The sequence below is a fragment of the Megascapheus bottae genome, chromosome 17, assembly GCF_031878675.1.
Source record: "Megascapheus bottae isolate mThoBot1 chromosome 17, mThoBot2.hap1, whole genome shotgun sequence".
NCBI lineage: Eukaryota > Metazoa > Chordata > Mammalia > Rodentia > Geomyidae > Megascapheus > Megascapheus bottae.
The window spans coordinates 30,490,635-30,510,293 of NC_143525.1; the positions used below are offsets into that span (position 1 = coordinate 30,490,635).

Here is a 19,659-nt window from a genome sequence, read left to right on the forward strand (position 1 = left end):
GGACGCTTGTCTCACTATAAAGACTCATCTTGATTTCCTTCAGGACGTAAAACTTGCATTTAAGTCAATTCAGACAAGGCACTTTGGCTTTAAACACTCGCGAGTGGGGAGAGGCTGTCTGATGAAACCGCGTTCATTTCACTTTCCAAGAATGATAGGTACTTCGCGGTAGCTCTTGCGTTGAAATTCCGCATCCTTTCCCTCAATGATAACTATAGCCGGCTCTTTCTGAACGGAAGCAAGCCTAGGATCGTCGTAGTTAGTCTTCTGACAGCTGTTATAGAGCTGTCATTTAGTGAAATGACCCAAACCCCAGCATCCCGATCCGCACAGGATCCCTGTCACCGACACGAGCCGTGCCTCCATCCAGCAGGACTTTCCCCACTCATTTCGATCAGGCCCAGACTTTCAGCGCCGTGCACACTCCGGGATGGGGAGGGCAGGGCCAGCTTGTGGGCGGGGTCGCGCTCACACCCAGAACCCACACCCTGAAGGACACACCCTGAGTTCCGCCTGCAGCCGGTAGAGGGCGCCGGACTCCCGACCGCCAGGCGGGGGCGGGGCCGCGCTGGCTCCCGCCGCGCAGGCGCATTCGTCGTCGTCGTCGCGGTCCCAGCCGCCGCCATTCCCCGCCTTCCCCCCCCCCCTTGCCTCCGCCGCCGCGGCGTCCGGATTGGCGTCCCCAGTGGAGGCCGGTGAGCCGCGCCGCGCAGGCCGAGGGCGGGGAGGGGCGCAGAGGCAAAGCTGAGGACCCCCGGCTCCAGGGTGGTGAGGGGCGTGGGGCGTCCGCGCCGCCCCTGGGCGAGGCAGGGGAGGGGGTGGGGAGCGGGGAAGGGTGCCCAGGGCTCTCCAGGGTCGTCCCCGCGAAGCCCGGCCGCCGGGCCCGCTGCAGAAAGGCCGATGGCCTGACGCACAGCCTCGAGGTCAGCCCCAGGGTGCTCCTACTTCACGATGGACACGGGTTCCCCTCCTCCCCACCCCGTCACCCCACCTGGGGTGACCTTCACGGCTCCACGGAGGTCGCTGCCTCGTAGAACAAGTCAAGTCACTCTTGACTCGGGCCCAAACCCTTTGGCGCCTGGGATTCATCCTTACAAGGGGCCTGGAGTGTGGCCTGGTGGTAGAGGGCCTGCCTAGCGTGCACGATGCCCCGGGTTCGATTCCTCGGCACCACACACACAGAAAACGCCAGAAGTGGTGCTGTGGCTCAGGTGGTAGCGCTGTAGCCTTGAGAAAGCCCAAGGACAGTGCCCAGGCCCCGAGTTCAAGCCCCAGGACTACTAGCAAAAAAAGAAAGAAAGGAAAAAAAGTCACAGTACTTTTTCGAGATATAAATCATCATATAATTCATTATAAAATATGTTCATTTGACATCTTGCAATGTGCAGAGTTGTGCATCTGTCACCCCTCTAAAACATGAAACACCTCTGGCTGGAACCTCCATCTCTTCCCATCCTTTCATCTCATCACCCCTCATCTCTTCCTAATCCCCCTAAACCCTAGAGTAAAGATTATTATTCTACTTTCTGTCCTTGTAGACTTTCCTGTCATTTCATAGCAATGAATTCATATTTTGTAGCCCCTTGTCTGGCTTCAAGCACTTGGCATGTTTTCAAGCTCACCTTGTAGCATTTCTTTCTGTGTATGAGTTTTATCCACTCATCTGATGATATTAGAATTCATTTGATTAATTGACCATTAACTGCCAGAGCTCTGGCTCTGGCACTGTGGGTAAAGAACGCTCTGCAGAGCTCTGCAGCTCAAGGCTACCACCTTTGCGCTACAGGCCCACTTCCTTAATTGGAAATGAGTTGCTCGTTTTTTAGTGCCCAGGCTGGCATTGAACCAGGATCCTTAGATCTCAGCCTCCTGAGTAGCTAGGATTACAGGCATGAGCCACCTCACCTGGCTTTCTGCAGAGGTTCTGATGAAAAGGAATGATGAGGGCCAGGAATTTGGCTTAGTGGTAGAGTGCTTGACACCTGATTTGATTGCTCGGTACCACATAAATAGAGCAAGAAATGGTGCTGTGGCTCAAATGGAAGGGTTCTAGTCTTGAGAAAGCCCAAGGAAAAAAAGAAAAAAAGCAAGAAAGGGAATGATGAGATGTGTTTGGGTGGCAAAGTATGGAGATTGATCTGGAGGGAGAGAGCCTGGGTGAGAGATAATAAGATGGTCCCAGCCAGGGATGGGTGCAAAACGGAGACTGAAGGTTGTGCAATGACTGTCAAGAGGGCTGAAGTTGCAGTGCGGAAGATTGGACAACTTGACCATTTTGTCAGGAGCCACTGAGGGAGGTAGTTTCAGCCCTGTTTCTAACAAGGGAGAGTATAGATGAGAGAAGGAACCCTGGAGTGGATGGTGGCAGGGAGCGAAACCATTCTTAATGTTCAGCTTTCTCTTATCAAGAAACTGCATATTTAAAGAATGGTTGGTGCAGGTTTAATTTAATTTTTGTCCATGCTCTGTAGGGCATCATTCCTCGTTATTTCCTGTAGCTCTATCCTTCCTTCCTTCCTTCTTTCCTTCCTTCCATTCTTTTCTTTTCTTTTGCCAGTCTCAGGGCCTGAGCACTGTCCTTGGGCTTTCTCAAGACTAGAGCTCTGCCACTTGAGATGCAGCACCATTTCCAGCTTTTTCTTTGTATGTGGTACGGAAGAATCAAACCCGGGTCTTCGTGCATGCTAGGCAAGCACTCTACCACTAGGCCAAACTCCCAGTGGCTTCCTTTCTTTCTTTTAGATATGCTTTTGCCCAACTTATTTTTAGGCATGTTATGTCTGGACACAGGTTAGGGAAGAGATAGTAGGACTTGATGGGTCTGTACTCCTCTGCTAGTGATACCACTTGGCTACCAGGAAATTTGTGGCCTTTTTTTGTGGGGGGGAGGCTCTTGGGACTTGAATTTGGCCTGGGCACTGTCATTGAGCTCTTCAGCTCAAGGCTACCACTCTACCCTTGAGCCAAGCTCCACTTCCCATTTTCTAGAGGTTAATTGGAGATAAGAGTCTCAGGTCCTTTTGTGCCCAGGCTGGCTTTGAACCTTGATCCTCAGATCTCAGACTCCTGAGTAGCTAGGATTATAGGCGTGAGCCACGACGCCCAGCTAAATTTGTGGGGTTTTGTCCCTTCTCTCTTTCCTTCATTTTGATTTTGTAAGGTTTTGAAAATCATATGCGAGTTGCCTCTGTCTGTGACATAAGTCTTTGGGGAAAAAGAAATCTGTATGTAGGGGACTATATATAATATGCTCCTCCCATATTTCCCCTAGTGGTCAAGCACTTTTATGAATTCATTAGCCTGGTCCTCAGAGAAGCCTTTTGAGAATTTTCTGCATAGTCCTCAGCCCCAATCAGGTCAGTCTGGTCAGTGTTTGTATGGATGACACACACATAGGCCTGGCCAGTCATTTTCTTCTGTAGGGAAGGGTGTGGGCTTTGGAATCAATAGACTTAGCCTCACGTTCTCACCTTACTATCAACAAGTTGAGTGAATTACTTAACTTCTCAGAGCCCTAGTTTTCTCATGTATATAATGAGGCTAAAGCAGAGGACAAGGAAGCAGACTTCCCAAGGGTCCATGGAGAAAGATACCTTTGAAATGGATGCCCCAGCTTCCTGAGGAAGGAGCAGAGAATGGAGTCCAAGTTGCATTGTCTAAATTCCCAGGCCAAAGGAGGGATGAGCCACTGTCCTCGGGAATGGTTAGAACCCAACAACCTGCTGTTTTCCCACTGGCAGCATAGTGGAGGGTGATCTGTGGCGAGAGAGGGTGTGTCCAAAGCAGGTGAGAGGCAGAGAAACACACCTTGTGGCTAGCTACATTGGCACAGACCATAATGGCTGGCTTTGGATAATGAGAAACAAGGCTTGCCAGAGGTTGAAGAAAATATTAGTTCCAACATGCAGAGCTAAGACCAATGAGAATATTTGTACTCACATCTATCAATTATATGAAATAATGGGTTTCATTTTATATATATATTCATATTTTGGGGGGGGATCATGGGGCTTGAACTCTGCCTGGGTGCTATCCCTGAGCTCTTCAGCTCAAGACTACTACCCTACCCCTGGGCCTGGACATTGTCCCTGAGCTCTTCAGCTCAAGGCTACCACCCTATCCTTGAGCCAAGCCCCACTTCCCATTTTGTAGAGGTTAATTGGAGATAAGAGTCTCAGATCCTTTTGTGCCCAGGCTGGCTTTGAACCTTGATCCTCAGATCTCAGTCTCCTGAGTAGCTAGGATTACAGGCATGAGCCACAGTACTCGGTTCTCATTATGATATCTTTATATGCATATAGTATATATATCGACCCAATTCTGTGTCAGCCCCTGAGTAGAATTTTAGTGAGAACCAGAGGGACTCCCCAGCAGCTTAAAGTAGAAGGGAAATGATGTCTGATGTCAAACCTAACTTTTGCTTCCCCAGCAGCTTAAAGTAGAAGGGAAATGATGTCTGATGTCAAACCTAACTTTTGCTTCCTAAATAGCTGGGATGCCGGGCATGAATCACCACTCCTTTGTGTGTGTGCACGCACACTCGCGCATACACGCACTGCTCTTAGGAATTGAATTCTGGGTCTGGGCACTGTCCTTGAACTTTTTTTTGCGCGAGGCTCGAGCTTTACCATTCGTCATAGTTTTACTTCCAGCTTTTTGGTGATTAGTTAGTCCCAGTGACTTTCTTGTTCAGGCTGGCTTTGAACTTTTATCCTCAGATCTCAGCCTCCTGAGTAGCTAGATTACAGGTGTGAGCCACTGGTGCCTGGCCTTATACTTCTTTAAGGTCCAGTACTATGTCTTGCTCCTATAATCGCAGCTACTTGGGAGGCAGAGATCAAGAGCATCACAGCTTGCAGTCAACCTGGAAAACAACTTCCCAAGACCTTTCTCTCTACCAACACTGAGGGTGTTGACATGTACCAATCATACCAGTTATGTACAAAGTATAAATAGGAAGATGGAAGCCCAGGTGGCCCAACAGAAAGTTGAGTCTTTATTCCCAAAACAACTAAAGCAAAAAGAGTTGGGGGTATGGATCAAGTGGTAGAGCCCTTGCCTAGCAAGCCCACGTTCAAGCCCCAATACTAGAAAAAGCTGAGTTTCAAACTACTACACCTCCCATTGTTTTAAGCCCTAATACCTAGAAAATGATTTTATTTTTCAGTGGTAGGGCTTGAACTTGGAGTCTGGGTGCTGTTTCTTGGCTCTTTTGCTCAAGACTAACACTCTACCACTTTGAACCACAGCACTACTTCCTGTTTTCTTGTTAATTAGAGATTAAAGTCGCACAGACTTTCCTGTCCTGGCTGGCTTCTGATCATCAGATCTCAGCCTCCTGAGTAGTTAGGATTACACAGACCTGAGTTACTAGCACCTGGCTTGAGTTTTTTTCTCTCATTACTTATATAAATATATATAAAATCATTACAATAAAAAGATACCCATCCATATCCTGCTTAAGATAAGTTTTGGCATTTATCTTGCATTTTGGGAATTTGCTGACTATAGCAGTGCGGAGGGAATATTAATGGATTCAGGAAAGACAGGAAGACGCTGAAAGAGTGGTAGAGTTAACATAAGTTCATGTTTCTTCTTAGAATGAGTCACTGTTGTTCAGTGGAGAATAGATGGGAAGGAAATAGGCTGGAAGACAGATGGAGAAGCCAGCTCTGGACTGTTGTAGTTGAGATACCAGTTAAGAGTCTAAAACAAGAGGAGGGGCAAATTGAAAAGGCATCGGGGTAGAATTTGATAGGACCGAGAAACGAATGGCTTGGAGATGGAGTGAAGAGAGGGAGTTGAGTAGAATGATGACTTTAGTTTGGTGACAGAGGTGGAAGGCAGGTGGGAGGTGGAGGTCAGGCCCAAAGGACAGGGTAAGCGAAGCAAGCAGTTCCAGGGTTCCAGGGTTTGACTAGAACTAAGATACTGTGAGGTTCTGTGAGGTTCATTGCCCCTTAAATAACAGCAAACCCACACTTTAAATTAAATTAAAATGTCTTTAGTTTAGCTCTTCTAAGTGGACCCACACATGCATTCTCTACTAGTTATTACCGGGAATGACTAAGTATTATAATTGAGCTGAAAATAATCTACCCGCCCATACTTGCTGGGCTGGTTACTAAGTATTGCTTGGGTTTTTAAGTAATGAAACAAAGTTGTGTTCTTTCCAAATGTTAATTCTGAGGACTGCAGATGGTAACCATCTGTTCCACGACTAGCATTTTACAATATTTGATTAGCACTTTATATAGTCTGGGGAAGCCTGCCAGGGGAGTCTTCCTGTCACGTTGGGGACTTTGGTTGGCTTGTCCTCTGTGGTTGCCCTTGAAGTTCTGGACCATCATTGTAGGTGGGGGTCCTTTGATGGTTGGGTTACAGTAGTGGCTCATCCACAATGGTGCTGTGATGAGTCAGAGCAGGAGGAACTACTACGGGTCCTGCGGAGGCTTCCTCCTCTCCAGAACCCCTGCTGCCCAGCGCAGAAGTTGAATTGGGAGGAGGTCAGGATTTGTCCATCTGTGAAGACCCTTTGGGTTGTAGAGAGAAAACAAAACCAAAGCTATGGAATGGCTCAGTCATTGAGAGGTCTGGATTTAAGGCAACCTTCAGGTGAAGGGCTTTAGGCCTCAAATGAGTTCTCTGGACTTGGGTTTTCTAACAGGGTCTTGGCTCTGCCTTCTGGTGAGGCTGCAGTCCTAAGATTGAGGAGTCAAATAACAAGAACAGAAAGAGGAGGCAAGATATCTTCCCCCTGAGAGACCATGTAGGCCTTTCAGGGTCTAGTCTAGTGGGAAATGTCTAAAGTACTTTTCCTACACAAGTGGTGAGACTCTCTCTGATTGGATCAGTTTCCAGCATGGGCCATATGTGGACCAATCCCTGGGCTCATGCAGATGCAGGGCTGGGATTGGTCAGGTGAGCAGAGACATGGAAGTAGTGTGCTGTGAGTTGCACACAGAAGTTAGGACCAGAAGAGAGAAAGGATGATTGATGGGAGGGGAGGAGGGGAGAGTGAGTAGGAGTCATTCTCAAGTGTCCCTCAAGTATCAGAGTAGGAGTCCCGAGAACTATGAGCAATTAGCTAATTTAGCTAAGGAGACAGACATTTATTGTTGCTACGGAGATAAGCTGCTAGAAGTGAATCGAAGGAGCCTCTGAATCCAGTCCTTTATTAAATGTCTTTCCTTAGTGTAAAGGGTGTCTGATAGGCTTAGTGTCTGCCTTTCTCCTGGGGAGGGATGCAAGGGTGGAATTGTTGATTTTTATGGCGGGAGAAATCTGGAGGAGACAGTCCACTGATGCAGTTCAGTTCAACTGAAAGGTCTGGAAGTCTGCTGCAGGCCAGGCTCAGCCTGGAGGAGCCACTGCCAAGGTCTGCAGACAAGTCCTGGCAGTGAGAAATGCCACCACAAGTGAGGCACTTCAGCCCCATGGAGGAAAGAATCCCAGGAAGGAGCAATTAGGGACCACTTCCTGCATGAAGCTGGATCTGGAGGAATGAATGAAATTCTCCACTTTGAGGGGAAATGAGGTCCTGCTCAGGGAGCTGCCCACTCAAAGGTACCACGAGGTGACATCTTTGACGGTACTGGGATCTGAAAATCTTCCTGTGCCTGACGCAGGTGTGTCCAGGGCACTGGTTCTAGAGCTTACGCAGTGTGAATAGGCAGGAGGCTGGAGTGACAGATGGGGGCATGGGCAGGTGCTGCAGCAGAGGCTCAGGTGGGAGGGTAGGGGAGTGGGGGGTGAACATGGAGAGGGGCATGGTTGTGGGTAGGGTGGCTCTTAATAGAACAAGTCCTGGCTGGGATATAGCTCAGTGGCAAAGCACTTGCCTAGCAAGTTCCACATCCTGGGTTCAATCCCCAGTACCCAGAGAAAAGAAAAGAAGAAGAAGAAGAAAAAAAGCAACCAAAATAAGTTTTTTCTTTCTTTCTTTCTTTCTTTCTTTTTTTTTTTTTTTTAGAAAGAACAGGTCCTTATGTTCTAGAATCTACCATTTAGAAGCTTCTGCACTCTTCCTGGTTTCCTAAAAAAAAAAAGTTCAGGCCATAGTTGTGGTTTGTGGGGAAGAGCATGCATAACATAGAAGTTAAAAAATAAGGTATGTGGTAAAGAAAGGGCGTTGAATATTTTCACCATAAGGAAATAATAAATGTTTGAGGAAACCAATATGTTTAACGTGACTTAAATCTTACACAGTGCAAACATGTTGTGAAGTAGCATGGGATACCCCATAAATTATGTTTGCTGTATTGCCTAAAAATAAGTTTAACGAAGGAAAACCTATGGACTATCTAGACATAAAGATGAGCATGGTGCATCATTCCATTTATATAAAGCCTAGGAAACACAAATGAACCCCAGCTTGGTGGTTGCCTGGGGACTGGGAAGTGAGGAGGACAGGAGTTACAGAGGTACAAGGCAATTTTGGGGTAATATATGTGTTCATTTTTCATTATGGTGATGGTTTCCCAGGTGTGCGCCTATGTCATCACTTACTGAATGATGTACTTTAAATATGTGCATTGATTGTATGCCAACAGCAGCCTAAAGAGCTGTTTTGTTTTTAATTATGTAATCGTTACTTTTTGTGCTTCTGCTGGACCTTGAACTCAGGGCCTTGATCTCTCCTTAGCTTTCTACTCAAGTATGGTATTCTACCACTTGAGCCTTTGCTGGTTAATTGGAGATAAGATTCTCATAAATTAGGCCGGGAGTTTGGCCTAGCGGTAGAAGGCTTGCATAGCATGCATGAAGACCCAGGTTCGATTCCTTGGTACCACATACATAGAAAACAGCTGGAAGTGGTGCTGTGGCTCAAGTGGTAGAGTACTAGCCTTGAGAAAAAGTCCAAGGATGGGGCTAGGTGTTTGGCCAAGTGGTAAGAATGCCTGCCTAGCATGCACGAAGACCCAGGTTTAATTCCTCGGTACCACATACGTAGAAAAAAAAGCCGGAAGTGGTGCTGAGGCTCAAGTGGTAGAGCTCTAGCCTTGAGAAAGTCCAAGGACAGTGCTCAGGCCCTGAGCTCCAGCCCAGGACTGGCTTAAAAAAAAAAAAGATTCTCATAGACTACCAGGAGCCTGTGCTCATACCTGTAATCCTAGATACTCAGGAGGCTGAAATTTGAGGATTGCCTTTCAAACCCAGCCCAGACAGGAAAGACTGTGAGACTCGATGTCTAGTTAACTACCAGAAAACTGAAAATGGCTCTGTGGCTCAGTATGGTAGAGTGCTAGACTTGAGCTGAAGAGTTCAGGGACAGTGCCCAGGCCCAGAGTTCAAGCCCCACAACCACCGTGCCTCCTCCAAGAAAAAAAAATCTCATAGACTTCTCTCCCAGCTGGCTTTGAACCAGTCCCCAGATGCCAGCTTGCTAATAGGATTAGATGGTGGGTTTTTTGTTTGTTTTGTTTTTGTTTTTGTTTTCTACTTCTGAGGTTTGAACTCAGGGTCTAGGCACTGTTTTTGAGCTCTTTTTGTTCCGGGCTAGCACTCTACCATTTTGAGCCACAGTATCATTTCTGATTTTCTGGTGGTTAATTAGAGGTAAGTCTCTTGGGCTTTCTCGCCTGGCTGCCCAGGCTGGCTTCAAGCTGCAATCCTCAGATCTCAGCCTCCTGAGTTGCCAGGATTATAGGCACGAGTTACTGGTGCTCAGCCTGAGACTCCTTGCCATGGCTTTGCTACTGGTCTGGAGCCATACTTTGAATGACTGGGCTTAATCCTCTGGCCTTTCTCCCTTCTCTTGCCTCACTTAGATAGGCCTGGTTGCTCTTTGATTTCCACTCAGGATCTCCATGCTGTGTTTCTACATTCTGCTGTGGGTTCCACTTTCTCACCCATTACCTACGGAGAGAAGATGCCAGGACTGGTTATATATCTTCCTCTATTTGTCCGGGGCCTTTAGGGCCTGCTTTGGGTTGAGATTTTAATAAGCTGAGCATCCCACTGCAGCCAGGGTGCAGGCTCCATGAGGGCGGGCCACAAGACAGTTCAGAAGCCTGTGTGCTACATCAGGCCTTCTGCAGACATGGCCGGGACCAGGGCCTAGATTTGTGTTGATGCTTGAGAAAGGCTGTTCTGTGTTTTCCAGGTCAGAGGTGCTGGTGGATGGCCCCGCTGCCGGGGGCAGAGCTGGTCCAGAGGCCACTGCAGCTCTACCGATACTTGCTGCGCTGCTGCCGTCAGCTGCCGACCAAGGCTGTGCAGGAGCACTACAGACATGCGGTCAGGCAGGTGTGTGCTGTGGCTTCCTTGAACAGGGACCCACTGGGGAGGCAGAAGCCAGGGCATGGGCAGTGTTTCAGGTGGGAATGGGATTGGGCAGTTTGGTGAAAGCCACAAAAAACCAGTGCTGGGCAGCCTGGCTCTTCTCTCTGACTTCCCTGGAGTCAAAGCATTCATCATCTGGCATGCCTGTGCTGTGCAAGGCCCCAAACCAGGCAGCTGAGCTGGTATTGGGAGTAACTGTGGATGCATGCCATTTTGCCAGCAGTGCATGTGAATTGCAACATAAACATAAAGTAAACCCAAACGGAGAGACCTTCCACCACACCACATATTCCTCGGTACTCATTAGAATATGACTTTTGCTAGATACGGTGTCTCAGGCCTGTGATCCCAGTGTCAGGAAGTTGAGGCAAGAGGATTGTGAGTTTGAGGCCTACCTGACCTACATAGTGAGAGTATCTCAAACAGCTGCAGAAAAAAACAAAGCAGTTTCGTGAAATACACATTGCTCTTCTGACCAGACACCAGTGGCTCACGCCTGTAATCCTAGCTACTCAGGAGGCTGAGATCTGAGGATCATGGTTCAGAGCCAGCCTGGTCAGGAAAGTCTATAAGACTCTTACCTCAAATTAACCACCAGAAAACCAGAAGTGGAGCTGTGGCTTAAAGAGGTAGAGCACTAGACTTGATCAAAAGAGCTTAGGGACATTACCCAGGTCCCTGCTTCAAGCCCCATGACTGAAAAAAACAAAAAACAAAAAGAAACTCAAGTACAGTGTGTAGCCCCTGAATTCAAGCCCCAGGACTGGCAAAAAGATAAAAAATACAAGTCTTAGTCCCAGCTTGGATCCTGAACCAGAAGCTACATTTTTTTTTTTTTTTTTTTTTATGGCTAGCCCTCTATCATATCACTTTGAGCCATTACCAGTTTTTGAGTGCTTAATTGGTAAGAGTCTCATAGAAACTTTTCTGCCCCTGATGACTTGGAATCGTGATCTTCAGATCTCAGCTAGGATTACAGGCATGAGCCACCAGGGTTGCTCATCAAGTTAAAATGGGGTCTGTGATTAGGTTGTGGTGATAAATTAATTGAATTTGATTATTGTAAATGTAAGAAAAAGCCTTTGTTAGGAAATACACATACTTTCCCTTCCCCTTCCCTCCTCCCCTCCCTCCTTTCCTTCCTTCCTATAGTTTTTTGGTTTTCTTTTTTCAGTCTTAAGCTTGAGCTCAGGGCCTGAGCACTGTCCTTGGGCTTTCTCAAGGCTAGAGCTCTACCACTTGAGCCTCAGCACCACTTCCGGATTTTTTCTATGTATGTGGTACCGAGGAATTGAACCCAGGTCTTCGTACATGCTAGGCAAGCACTCTACCACTAGGCCAAACTCCCGGCCCCTCTTCCTATAGTTTTACTATGTTGCTCAAGAGTCCTAAAACTAGAGTTCATCTTGCTTCTGCCTCCTAAGTACTGGAATTACAGGCATGTACCACCACACCTGACTAAATAATTTTTTGCTAGCAGTGCTGGGAATTAAATGAAGACTTTTGTTCACATTAGGCTTGTGCTCTATCACTGAGCTACATTTCCAACCCGTTTTTTTTGTACTTGTCTTGAAAACCTGTAAGAAATCATCTCCAAATAAAAAGTGAAACTAAAATCCATATAAACATGACATGGAAAGTACAGAAACACTGAACTGGGTACTTGTAGCTCATGTCAGCTACTCAGATGGCCGAGATCTGGAGGAGCACAGCTGTGCCGAGAATAGTCTGAGAGATTCATTTCCAAAGCAACAAGCATGGTAAAGTCACTGAAGCCATGAATAAGCAAACCAAACAAGTGTGAGTTTCAAGAACAGAAACAACAACAGTACCAGAAACAAACAAACAAAAGTGGACAACAGCATCCTGTGCTCTGCTTTGGATCTGGCTGGACTTTCTAAAGCCTTTGCCCCTGGCTCCCCTCTCTTCCCTGCTTTCCATTGCCCCCCTTTCCCCCCCCCCCCCACCATGGCAGAGCTCATCTCACTGAGATGAAAGGAACTTCCTGGGAGGAGGAGCACAGTTAAACAAGAGGGAGGGAAGTTCCTTTTCTGGCCTCTTGGCTTGCTTGCTAACCTTTAGGCCCCAGGGGTCCACTCTTCTTTTCATCTGCTCCTCTGGCTAGATCACCACTTTTATAGGCACATAGATTAAAATTCAAATGCCGTCACCTAGCAGCATTTTGGGATCTTCTAATCTCTTGTTTCCTCATCTGTACATGTGATAATCATGTAGGTTAAATGGTACCGAGTTGAAGGAGATCACTGTTTGCCTGGCCTAGGTTTGTCTTCTAAAACTACCAGCCATGTGAATTTCGCCTAATCCTAGTTCTGCCAAAATTTCCAGAGTTTCCAAGTTCACTCAGATGAAGACAATCCAGAGAGAATCCAGCAAATTATTAAGAGAGCTATTGAAGATGCCGACTGGATCATGAACAAAGTAAGTGCATGGCTGGAACCTCCTCCACTTGCCCGGCGGGGAGCTAGTGCTGTAAGCTTCATGACCACTAGAGGTCGCCCGCCTCCCACAGTTGAGAATGGCCGGCGGGGCAGGGACCTTCAGCTGCTCAAGTCTTCCAAAGCAGAAATGGGATTTCTTCAGGTGTTTTGATTTTCTGTGAGGTAGGATGAGGGGGTTCGTTCCCTTAATCCTTCCAGCAATGCCAAATGAGCTGAAGGTCCAGGAGGAAAGAGAGACGGCCACAGTCATCTTCACTACCATCCTCCAAAGTGAAGTTATCTTGGGGGTGACTCTTTTTCTGGGGGTGTCCACACCAGCAAAGTGACTGAGGGGACACTCCAGGATGTGTCCAGCTGGGAGGAAGGCAGTGAGTTAGGAATGTAGTTAGCATTATTACAAAGACCTCGAGATGTGGAATTCAGAATCCGTTATTGACAACCAAGAGTGATTTGGCTGTGGCTGTGGCTTAATAGTACAGGGCTGGTCTAGAACGTATAGAACCCTGAGCTCCATCCCTAGCAACCTGAAAGACAGACAGACACAGAGACAGAGCACACATGAACTTAGCAGATGGCCGAGGGTCCTCCTTTGCCTGAGTTTTCCCCCCTAAGCAAGACTCAGCTTAAAGGGAAGTGTAAACAGATACACAATGTTCTAAGCCAAATGTCCTTTGTTTTCTTATTCTCCTCCCGCCATCCCTATCAGCTTCCTTTTCCACTGAAGAAGAGGAAGGGCACCAACTTGAGATGTGACCGTCTACTGCCTCCTGGCTGGGTCTCCCCACTGCAGGTGGCCTTGTCACCTGCGTTAGAGATTTCTTAAGTCCTTTTTCCTCACTGGCCCGCCTTACCCACCTCTCATCTCCCTGTCTTACAGTACAAAAAACACAACTGAGAACCCGAAGCTGAGACATTTGAGATTGAGAAGCTGCTCTTCTGGAACCAAGCAGTCACAGTTCTGGAATATTCTTTGGCTCTATTGGCTTCAAGAACAGGAAATTGGAGGCAAGAGAAGCTGACATTTCTGTGAAGGCTCATTTTTGCCACGGCCATGTTTCCTGCCTCCTTTATGTTTGCCCTTCCAGCCAGTAACAATGTGAAGTATGGGGAGAATGCAGTGTTTTTTTGTTTCTTTTCCGTGTTTTTCATTTTTGTCTTTTTGTTTTTCTACTTTGCCCTGAAAGTGTTTCATTTATTCTGGAGATCCTTTTACCACACTCTGAGTCCCAGAGAAGATGTCCCATTAGGTGGTCGTCTCTACAAAGAAAAGAGAGTGGGCCTTAGAACCAGGCAGATGTGGATTTGAATCCCAGCCTGGTTGCTTCTCTAGGGTATCTCCCATGAGCTCAGTTTACCCAGTTTACCACCTCTGTGGTGAGGATGAATAGGATAATGTTGAAATGCCTGACATGGGATATGGTAAATGGGATGTGGTACATGGGGTATGGCATCGACCTACTGTTCCCCACCCCTGCCCCCATGGCAGGGTATCTGTATATCTCTGCTCTAGCACCCTGAGTGAGTTCTCAGTGATTAGTTTGCGGCTTGTGAGCTTGTCCTGTTTCAACTTGGAATCTCAGAGCCCGCACAGCTGTGCCATGCCCAGCGGGCTGCCAAGGTTCCGCACTCCCCAACCGCATCTCTCCACGCCAGGGAAATAGATGCGCTGGTCCTTGCCATCAAAGCATTGGCGGTGTCTGTGAACATTATGTGTAGTAGAAAGGCGGGAAGAGCGATCTTGGTAGACAGTGTCGGGCTTGGGCTCTGTGAATTGGCATTCTGGCCTTCCTGGCTTTGCTCCTGTCATGGAAGGATGAAGGGAGGGAGAGGAGGGCGGGTCTGGGGAGGAGTGGGCAGAGCTGGTTGAGAAGCCAGAGGATTCAGGGAAGGTAGATGAGGACTGGCGCATCCCAGGGACACCCAGCCAGAAGGATATGCTTGCGTGTTTGTGTCCTTGCAGTTCTGTGACTCTTAAGTGGCATCTGTCTGTGCAAACGTGATTAACAAGTAATGAAGTAAATGTATCATTTATGAAAGCTCTTGTTTGTTTTTTTTCTTTTTGCCAGCCCTGATGCTTGAACTCAGGGCCTGTGCACAGTCCTTGAATGTCTTTTTCTCAAGGCTGGTACTCTTCCACTGCTGAAGTGCCACTTCTGGCTTCTTCTGTGTATGGGGTACTGAGGAGTGGAACCCATGGCTTCATGCATGCTAGGCCAGCACTCTACCCAAGCCATCCTCCCAGCCGCTGTTTCTTTCTTTCTTTCCTTTTTTTCTTTCTTTCTTTCCTTCCTCTCTCTCTCTCTCTCTCTCTCTCTCTCTCTCTCTCTCTCTCTCTCTCTCTCTCTCTCTCTCTCTCTCTCTCTCTCTCTCTCTTTCACTCTCCATCTGGGACTTGAACTCTGGGCCTGGACATTATCCCTGAGCTCTTCAGCTCAAGGTTACCGCACTACCCCTTGAGCCACAGTGCCACTTTTGGTGATTAATTGGAGATAAGAGTCTCACAGACTTTTTTTTTAAGTGCCCAGGTTGGCTTTGAACCATGATCCTCAGATCTCAGCCTCCTAGGATCTCAGTACCTAGGATTATAGGTGTGAACTACTGTGCCCAGGTTCTTGTGTTTCTTGATTGGTATTTCCTTAGCAGGTTGTCCCCCAACTATGTGCTATTGTTCTGGATGCTAAGACACCCACTGCCCAGGAAGGAGCAATGATTTTTCAGAGGAGATTACCAGGTACTGGTCTCATTGTTGGACAACAGAGGCTGAGGCTAGTTTCACCCTAGCTGGTGTGGGTAGCATGTGCAGAGGCTCTGGGCCAGTGTTATAGCTAAACCAACTCCCCATCCCCTGAAAGGGCAGCAAGCCTGGTCACACGGGCACTTACCCAGGAGAGGTAGGACGGTAAGATCCACCCAGCAGTGTTCAGTGTGAAGTTTCAGAGAGGCTCTCATGCTGGGCAGCACATCACTATACTATGCCCCCAACTCCTGCCCTGTATACACGATGCACAGAAGCACATGCCCACAGTTGCAGCTCTTAAATGCACAGTTAAAGGTTTGCAGTCATGCCACACAAATTCCAGAAAGAGTTGTAGGCACAGTGATGCAGGGTCAGTAGGCTCTGAAGCCACACTGACCTGCCTTTAAATCCCAGTCTGTTAGGAGTGGTGCAGTGAGGAAGGAGCTTGTTCATCAAACCATCAAGCTCACTTTTCTTTCTAAAAGCAAGGTGCACATGCCATGTAGTGGCAAGATCAGATGAGCAGTCATCTATATGGCCTCCTCTGTCTTCTACCCTTTCCTCCCTCCTCCTCTCCTCCCTCCCTCCTTCCCTTTTTTTCTTCCAGTACCAAGATTTGAATTTGGGTCCTTTCATTTGCTCAGCTTGCTTGCTGGGCTGGAGTTACATCACTTGAGCCTCTCTTCCAGCCCAGCTTTTTGCTGGTTAATTTGGATGTCCTTTGGACCTCAGCCTCCTGAATAGCTAGGATTACAAGCGTGTGAGCCACTGGCACCCGGCCTGATCACAGTTCTTTATTTGAAATGGTTCCCTCTTCCCACCTCTGCTGTCCCTTGTACACAGCTGTCAACTACCTTGGCTGAAACTCAGTCATATTGCCTTCCTGGGGTTTATTTGTGCTAGAGTTTCTGGGTTCATTAGGCACTATTAAAGGACTCAGAGCCCCTTTAGAAAGGGACCTGTGACATCTGAGACCAGCATGTTCTCCGTGGTCAGAACCCAGCTGCCCCAGTGCTGGGCCCCCATTCCCTCCCATCCCTTCTTCTAGGTACAGGAAGCCACAGACCAAGGGAAAGACAGATAATTGGGAGGTTGAGTGAATGTGGATATTCTGAGATCCATTCTTTCTCTCACAGCTCCTTTTTTTTTTTCTCTGAAGGTTATTATTTAAAAATTTTCAGCATTATGCTTGAACTCAGAGTCTAGGCTCTGTCCCTGAGCTCTTTTTTTTTTTTTTGCCAGTCCTGGGCTTGGGCTCAGGGCCTGAGCACTGTCCCTGCATTTTCTCAAGGCTAGGGCTCTACCGCTTGAGCCACAGCACCACTTCTGGCTTTTTGCTATGTATGTGGTACCGAGGAATCGAACCCGAGTCTTTGTGCATGCTAGGCAAGCACTCTACCACTAGGCCAAACTCCTGGGCCCCCCTTTTTTAATCTATTTTTTTTCTTTTTATGTTTTAATAAAGCTAGCCATAGTGTACTGGCAGCTCATTGTGGCTTTCACTGGGTTTAAAGCTGATTTTTGTGGATTAATCTTTCACCTTTTTTTTTTTTTTTTTTTTTTTGCCAGTCCTGGGCTTGAGCTCAGGGCCTGAGCACTGTCCTTGGACTTTCTCAAGGCTAGCACTCTACCACTTGAACCTCAGCACCATTTCCGGCTTTTTGCCATGTATGTGGGGTACTGAGGAATCGAACCTGGGTCTTTGTGCATGCTAGGCAAGCACTCTACCACTAGGCCAAACTCCTGGGCCCCCCCTGAGCTCTTTTGGTCTAGCGCTCCACCACTTTGAGCTGCAGTGCTGCTTCTGACTTCTTTTTTGGTTAATTGGAGATAAGAGTTTCACAGGGCTGGGAATATGGCTTAGTAATAGAGTGCTTACCTAGCATGCATGAATGCATGAAGCCCTGGGTTCCATTTCTCAGTACCACATAAACAGAAAGCGCCATAAGTACCACTATGGCTCAAGAGGTAGAGTGCTAGCCTTGAACAAAAGAAGCTCAGGGACTTTGCACAGGCCTGAGTTCAAGCGCCAGCACTGGCAAAAAAAAAAAGTCTTACAGATTTTCCTGCCTGTATTAGCTTTGAACCATGACCCTTAGATTTTAGTCTCCTGAGTAGCTGGGATTGTAAGTATGAGTCCACTGGTGCCTGGCTTTCTGAAGGTTTTAGTTCTTCCTGATCCTAAATGAAATCTGGGGCATATCCCAAATTTTTATGACCAATCTTAGGTTAAACCTAACGTTGTGATTGCTTTTAAGTCAGAAGACAGTTTGAATTTTGAATAGTTTTGTGTTTGCTGGGCACTGGTGACTCATGCCTATAATCATCCTAGCTACCCAGGAGGCTTGGGTAAGAAAGTCTGCGAGACTCTTATCTCCAATTAATCATCAGAAAACCAGATGTAAAGCTGTGGCACAAAACTGTACAGCACTAGTCCTAAGCAAAAGAGCTCAGAGATAGATCCTGAGTTCAAGTTCCCCAGAAGTAAAGCTGTGGCACAAAACTGTACAGCACTAGTCCTAAGCAAAAGAGCTCAGAGATAGACCCTGAGTTCAAGTTCCACAACTGACAAAAAAAAGATTCAGGCTCCATACTGAGAGAGAGAGAGAGAGAGAGAAAGAAAGAAAGAGAGAAAGAAAGAGAGAAAGCAAGCAAGCAAGCAAGCAAGCAAGCAAGAAAGAAAGAAAGAAAGAAAGAAAGAAAGAAAGAAAGAAAGAAAGAAAGAAAGAAAAGAAAGAGGGGTCGGGAGCATGCCTAGTGGTAACATGCTTGCCTAGAATGCTCGAAGCCCTGGGTTTGACTCCCTGGACCCACATACACAGAAAAAAACCAGAAGTGACGCTGTGGCTCAAGTGGCAAAGTGCTAACCTGGAGCAAAAAGTGTCTAAGGACAGTGCCCAGGCCCTGAGTTTAAGCCCCAGGATTGGCAAAAAAGAAAGGAAGGGAGGGAGGGAGGGAGGGAGGGAGGGAAAATAAAAAGAAAAATATCCAGTTTCAGATAAAAATACAATTTTAGAACAAAATTAGGGCTATAGCTTCTTCTTGCAACTAGACGGTGCCATCTAAGAAAGGGAGGGTGGTCTTAGAGGAGAGAATAAGATGAAGGGGTGATCCAGGCAAAGTGCTACATTCAGGCAAAAGCATCTCCTTGTTTAGAAACTCCCCTGCTGAGCCTAGCAAGGGTGGCTTACTCCTGGAACTACCTATTTAAGAGACTGAGATATGAGGATTCGGGTTCAAAGCTAGCCTGGGCAATGTCTCTGAGGCTCTTATCTCCAATTAACCACCAAAAAGAAGTGGAGCTATGGTTCAGGTAACAGAGGACTAACCAAAGGACAGTTCCCAGGCCCAGAGTTCAAGCTCTAGTACAGACACACATGAGGGAGGAGCCTGTTCACACTGGCGCTGCCAACCCGTCCCTGTGGAACAGGGATCATACGAGAGACCAGTTGAACTCCCTGCTTTCCTGGTGGACCACAATGTTTTGTTGAGACAATGTCTGACAAACTGGTCTTGCAGATTGAAGTCTAGACACACATGGTCTCAAAAACTGAGGTAAGCCCATCACTTCAAGGAAAACAACTGACTGAACCACACACGTGGCTGCTCCCCACACAAGTTGATCTTTTCTTTCTTTCTCTCTCCCCTTTCTTTCTTTCTTTCTTTCTTTCTTTCTTTCTTTCTTTCTTTCTTTCTTTCTCTCTCTCTCTCTCTCTCTCTCTCTCTCTCTCTCTCTCTCTCTCTCTCTCTCTCTCTCTCTCTCTCTCTCTCTGTCTGTCTCTTTCTATCTTTCTTTTTATTATCAGTCATGGGACTTGGATTCGGGCCTGGGTGTTGTCCCTGAGCTCTTCAGCTCAAGGCTACTGCCCCTACCCCTTGAACCTCAGCACCGCTCCTGGTTTTCTAGTGATTAATTGGAGATAAGAGTCTCACAGACTTTTTTACTGCCCAGGCTGGCTTTGAACCGTGATCCTCAGATCTCAGCCTCCTGAGTAGCTAGGATTATAGACATTGAGCCACTGTGCCTAGCTACAAGTTGATCTTTCTGCCACAGGCCAATAGATGTGAATGGAGCAGACTATAAGAAGTTTCCATTTCTGTGACGTAATTAACTTGTAAGAAACTGTCATTGATCAAGTTTTGGTATAGCATCCAGAAGAATATATGACATTTAAGAAG

General features: G+C 47.2%; 1 protein-coding gene across 1 annotated transcript; it reads left to right on the forward strand.

The window, feature by feature from the left end:
• Positions 1–615: 615 nt before the first annotated feature.
• On the forward strand, positions 616–13,856 carry Lyrm9 (LYR motif containing 9). The gene is made up of 4 exons (XM_090350627.1): positions 616–695; positions 10,106–10,248; positions 12,631–12,723; positions 13,621–13,856. Exons 2-4 carry the CDS (start codon positions 10,123–10,125, stop codon positions 13,636–13,638), a joined length of 237 nt encoding a protein of 78 aa, XP_090206753.1. The 5' UTR covers positions 616–695; positions 10,106–10,122; the 3' UTR covers positions 13,639–13,856.
• The last annotated feature ends 5,803 nt before the right edge of the window (positions 13,857–19,659 follow it).